The sequence below is a fragment of the Gallus gallus genome, chromosome 2 (assembly GCF_016699485.2).
Source record: "Gallus gallus isolate bGalGal1 chromosome 2, bGalGal1.mat.broiler.GRCg7b, whole genome shotgun sequence".
Classification (NCBI taxonomy): domain Eukaryota; kingdom Metazoa; phylum Chordata; class Aves; order Galliformes; family Phasianidae; genus Gallus; species Gallus gallus.
The window spans coordinates 121,034,614-121,040,197 of record NC_052533.1 but is presented as its reverse complement, the minus strand read 5'-3'; the positions used below and the strand labels follow the sequence as shown (position 1 = coordinate 121,040,197).

Here is a 5,584-nt window from a genome sequence, read left to right as displayed (position 1 = left end):
CAATATGGAGGACTGAAATGAAAGAAAAGGAATATAGGAGACAGCATACCCTCTGGGGGTTGAACCTAACTTTTTATTCTCAAAGAAAATATTATTTTAATATTTGCTTTTATGGTGAAGTGTCCTCTTGAATTATGAAAATAATTAAATAAAAAAATGACAGTGATCTTTGTGCTAGTAAAGGCATATGAATAATAACACTGTGACCTACTGGCAAAGGAGGGGTAGGGGAGGAAGGAAAACACTGGGCACTAAGGACTCCCTCTTTATTGGTCATCCTAGTACATCATGTGGCCAAGGCTCCTTTTTAAAGCCCATCTCTTGGAGCTCATACTATCCTCACAGCTTCTGTTTCTGCTTGATCCTGTGAAAGACTGCTACCTGGCCTGACAAAATGTGCGACCAGTTTGTGGGCACCTGGAAGCTCCTTTCTAGTGAAAACTTCGAGGACTATATGAAAGAGCTGGGTGAGAAATGTTACCTGAAATTATTGTGTCTGGGGAAGGGAAGGAATGCTGAATTTGAGCTCTATTCCTTACTTGCTTTTTCAGTCTATGCTGTTTACCAAGGTCTTTTTAGTCCAACTACTTTTATTAAATAGTTCTATACTGGAAAACTTGGCTGTTTGGATTAGCGTTGTCACATTCCTATAACATAGGAAAGCTTGACTGGGAGGAATAGTTTCAGGTAGGCCAAGTCTATGCATGCCTAACTGCTAGTGCTATAAATGAAAGTAAACACTTTGCTGCAGTATTTTATGTGAATTTGCTTTTAAACTTTTGGAAGTACAAAGTGATGTAATGCTAGAATGCAGGAAGCTTCTCTGTGTCTATGAGCAACACACCTAAATTTGCTCTTGGACTAGGACACTGATTAATTGTCATGGCTATTATAGTAAGTGAATGAAACTCTGTGATTGCCTCCAGTGAATATTAACAAAGAAAGTTGCACAGATTCATGCAGGTACTGCAGATACCTGCAAAAGATTCAAGGAATAACACTCTAAAGGTGTTGACTTCTCACTTAGAATTAAATCTGGGCTTTAAAATTTTCCGTATTCCAGTAGGATGGGGGAAGTATGGGGTAACTTGTACTGTTTGGATCAATCCAGGGAGTTATTTGGAGATTAAGGGTAAAACACTCACTGAAAGTTCTGCAGCATGCATTCAGATGGCTTTCAGTGAGATTCTTGCACTCTTCATCTTTACCCCAGATTTTACTCAGGACATAAGAGTTGCCAGCTATTTCTTAATCATTTCCTTTCATTCAGCCTAGCCACCGATAAATATATCTGCAATTTAAGTGATTTTTTATTTGTTTGTTTTTGTGGCTTACAAACTGTTGTACGTTTCTGCTTATTTATTTTTAGATATAGTTAGCACACAAGTTAGGGCATAAATCACTGCGTTGTCTGGAGCAAGTACATATGCAAATATCTGGCACTGAAACTTTGTCTCAGTCTTCAAAATGTTGCTTTTGCTACTCCAACAACAGAGCATGCAATTGCCTTGTCTCATCCCATCTGGCTTGGTCGATAAACATACTAGCTAATGAGATGCTACAACAGAACCTCTACTACATAGTATTAATAACAAAAATAAATAAATAAATAAATAAATAGAAAGTGATGGGGAGAGTCTCTTATTTTCCCCAGATAAGAGAAAATCATGGAGATAAAACTTTCCTAGTGTCCTTTTTTATTTACAGGTGTGGGGTTTGCTACCAGGAAGATGGCTGGTGTGGCCAAGCCTAATTTAACTATCAGCATCAATGGTGATGTGATAACCATCAGATCAGAAAGTACCTTCAAAAATACAGAGATCTCTTTCAAGCTGGGTGAAGAGTTTGATGAGACCACAGCAGATGACAGAAAAACAAAGGTGAGTCCAAAAATGGCATTTTCCAACTGTATATATTTCAAAAAGATTGTCGGATAAGGAGAGCAGAGTTGCTGTTTTGACATCCACTCTTGAAATGCTGCCTTCAAAGGTAAACGTGCTCAGATTGTTTTTTGCTTCAGCACTTTTTGGACATGGAGACAGTCTCCTCTTTGGTCCAAAGAACCCTGATGAAATAGTCATGCTTTGCTTTTTTCCACTGACAGAATGTCATAACCCTAGACAATGGCACACTGAAGCAGGTGCAGAAGTGGGATGGCAAAGAGACTGTTATCAAGAGGAAAGTGGTGGATGGGAACCTGCTGGTGGTGAGTTCTTTTTTGCTAATCACAGAACTCACTGTGCAGAATGCTGTTTTGATGGATGTATTACACTGGATTCAAACACGGGGAATAAAAACATCTGAAAAGACTAGGCATTGAGTAAGAAGTCTTTCTGAAAAAGTCTGGAGCATGTATTAAAACTGAAAGGATCTTATACTTATGGAATGGTGTAGAGGTATCTGCATTCCATCCATAACAAGAAATGGTTAGGAAGGAATAGGGTGAAATATAATCTCAATAAGGGAAATGTTTAAATTTTATAATCTTAAAGTCCTGGACAGGATAGAGGATGCATCAACAAAGTCCATGTTAGGTGCACCCTCTCTGACACAAAATACTTCTGTTCATCTCCAATATACCCCCCATAGCAATGTCTGAGGGCCATGTTGCAGACTACCAGTAACCATGTCAGTACTATGATGCTATGATGTAGCAAATAAAATAAAAAGAAAAAAAAAGAGTAATCTGTATCTGATCCCCTTTGATTGATGTTATCTGGGCAGACAGCACTGTGCTTGACTGGGTACCAGTGAGACTCAGCTGCAGTTTGGGGTTTCCCAATTTGCTCTCCAGTTTAAGGAAAAACACTTTGAAATACCTGGGGGAGAACTAATTATGTCTTTGTAAAAGGCAGCTGGGATTCCAACATGCTAGAAAATGATACACACACATTAAATTCTTGTAGAGTTCTGCCTTCCCTAGAGAAAATGATGTGTCTACAAATTTAATACTTAACTTTATTTGGATAAAGACCAGAGGAGAATAAATAAAAAGTAGTTTTTAATAACAACTTCATTAGAAAAGACTGAAGAAAACAGAATTTGATCTAGCAGAAAAATAGATGAAGACAGAGCCTAAAATGCAGAGGATGACACATGCAGCTGGAAGTTGTGTAGGACTCCGTGTATGTGTTATACACTCATATGGAGAAGATGAGCCACAGATGGAGAAGGTGAGGGGACAAGAGACAACTGCCTAGTTCCAAAATGCTCCTTGGGTGTTCCAGAAGCCTTCTTTAAGAGACTAGAGATCTTCTGGGGAGGCCAAAGCAGTCCTTTGATGTTGCTTTAGTCCTACGCTTCTATGAATATTTTAGACTTTTATTTTTGAAGCTTCCAACATTGAGTTTCACCATTTTGGCAATTGTTCTTGAAAGAGGAGAAATGCAAATTCTTTCTTGCATTGGCTCCCAGTGCATAAGTAGTTCTCTACCTTCTGACTCACAAATATGCAGTGAGACTTAAAAGCTGATTAAATTTGCATTTCTTTCCAGGAATGCACCATGAATAATGTTACCAGCAAAAGAGTTTACGAAAGAGCATGAGGAAGCCGTCTTCATGTGGGACTGATGCTGAAGGCTGAACAAAAACAACTTCACTGAAGGAGAAAGACTCCACAAATACATTTTGAACAGAACTGCACTTTTTACAGATGTATTCCCTCAAAATTACATGCAACTAGCCTAATTTGTTGTGGCTATTCAATAAACGATTCTGCTTTCTACAACTCTTGTGTGTTTGGCATTAGTCAGAACGGGCCTTGGGGTGTGCACTGTGGGGATGGGGCTATGTGGGATGTATCATGTGAAAGGCAGCACCATGCTTGGTAACTGTGGCCCATCTCACTGTAGAAAGAGGGTCAGAGCCCATCCAGTAGGTGGTATTTGCTATGTAATGCAGGTAGATGAAGACCTGGATACAAAGCATCATCTGATGATGTGTATTTGCTGTGAATGGCCTACCGACTACAAGGAGCCTGTGGTCGAGATGCCCAGCATTGGCTTTCAATGTGAACAGGGAACCTGGCACCTCACCCATGGCTATGGTTTGAGAGAACATAAAAAAGCTGAAAACTTTAAGCTTGGGGATGATCTGAAGTGGTTTGATCTTGTTCAGTTCCGCTTGGAGTGAAATCAGAGCTGCTGGAGCTCTCAAGTGTGATTATGTTACTAATGTGCCTTTCCCTAATATTTCTTTTTTCTTTTTCTTTTTTTTTTTTTGCCCTAGATGAGACAAAAAGCATCAACCTAAAGATCACAGTTTAGAAAGTACTCTCAAGCCTACTAAAAAGCCTTTAAAGGTTTTCTCTTATTACAGCCTCCTTACTCTCCTGTATGCATTTTCCCCTAGGTCATTAGGTTAAAGCAGTCTTTGTATTTTATATCTGTTAGAGAAAGCTTTTACAGGAACACTAACTTCTTTAGATGCAAAGACCTTTAGGAGCCAGATTTTTCAACTCCTCTTGTTCTTGAGTTCCCTTTTTCTTCTGCTTTTAGTTCTCGACACCTACTTCATATGTTCATGTCCACACAAACCTTTATTTCTTAACCTGGGAGGACACAAAGAGAGGATGAAAAATTAGGAAGTCTTGGGAAAACCTGAACAAGAATCTGAGAAGATGTGCAGTATCCACAAAATGGGAAAAACACCATATCTGGAGCCTGTGATTGGGTTAACTACTTGTGAACCACATTGCACGTGTTGCTGACATTCCTGAAATCAGCTGTCAGAGGTGACAGCACTGGGACCTTACTGCCAGCAGCAGAAACCTCATACATACACTTGGACTTTCTTCTGCAGGACAGACTGTGTCCTAGATTCTGCACTATTAGCACAGCTGAAGAGAGAAAAAGGTAGGGCTTCTAACCTCCAGATGAACTAAGGAGTCATTTAAGAGCAGTTCTGAAAGACTATCAGCTAATTCTGCAGAAAAATGTTGAAAGAGCCATGAACGAGCAGCTCCCTGTTTTTATTATGGCTTCACCGATTGTGAAATATCATGAGCTTAAAGAACAGCAGGTGCATAAAGGAAGAATGTTTTTGAGTACCCCGTACATACAGTATTCATTTCTTGAGTAAAGGGAGATAACCCTCAAGTAAATGAAGTGTGCTCTCTCAAAAGTGAATAAAGGTGGCAATACACATTTCTAAGCATCTTGCCCTCACCTGCTGAGCAGTGCAGGCCACCATCTCCTTTTTGAAGTGCTGAACTATTCTCCAAAAATCAGAAACCACTCAACAACATTCCTTTCTTAGAAAGGAGGATCTCACCACAGTCCTGCAAACCCCATAGTACACAGCAGGCACCTCTGAGTGCTAAGAGGAGCAGGTTTTTACTTGCTAGTTTATTGGCTCACTATTCCTGAAAAGGTTTCATGGATGATCAGAGGAGAAGGGGACTCAGCCACAGATTTTTAGCAGCTCAGAAGAGGATTATACAAGGCTTATACTTTGTTCTGACCTCCCTGTTATTTTTCTGTTTAGCTTTTAATTCTTGGTTAGCACTGGGAGGAACGCAGAATATTTCTGCATGTGGGTCTGCCAAACCCAAGGTCACCCAGCTCTGCTCTTCATATCCTGCTCT

The 5,584-nt window shown here is 39.8% G+C and overlaps 1 protein-coding gene across 1 annotated transcript; it reads left to right on the top strand.

Moving 5' to 3' along the window:
- Positions 1-335: 335 nt before the first annotated feature.
- FABP4 (fatty acid binding protein 4) lies at positions 336-3,727 on the top strand. The gene is made up of 4 exons (NM_204290.2): positions 336-467; positions 1,708-1,880; positions 2,105-2,206; positions 3,495-3,727. Exons 1-4 carry the CDS (start codon positions 395-397, stop codon positions 3,543-3,545), a joined length of 399 nt encoding a protein of 132 aa, NP_989621.2. The 5' UTR covers positions 336-394; the 3' UTR covers positions 3,546-3,727.
- Positions 3,728-5,584: the final 1,857 nt, after the last annotated feature.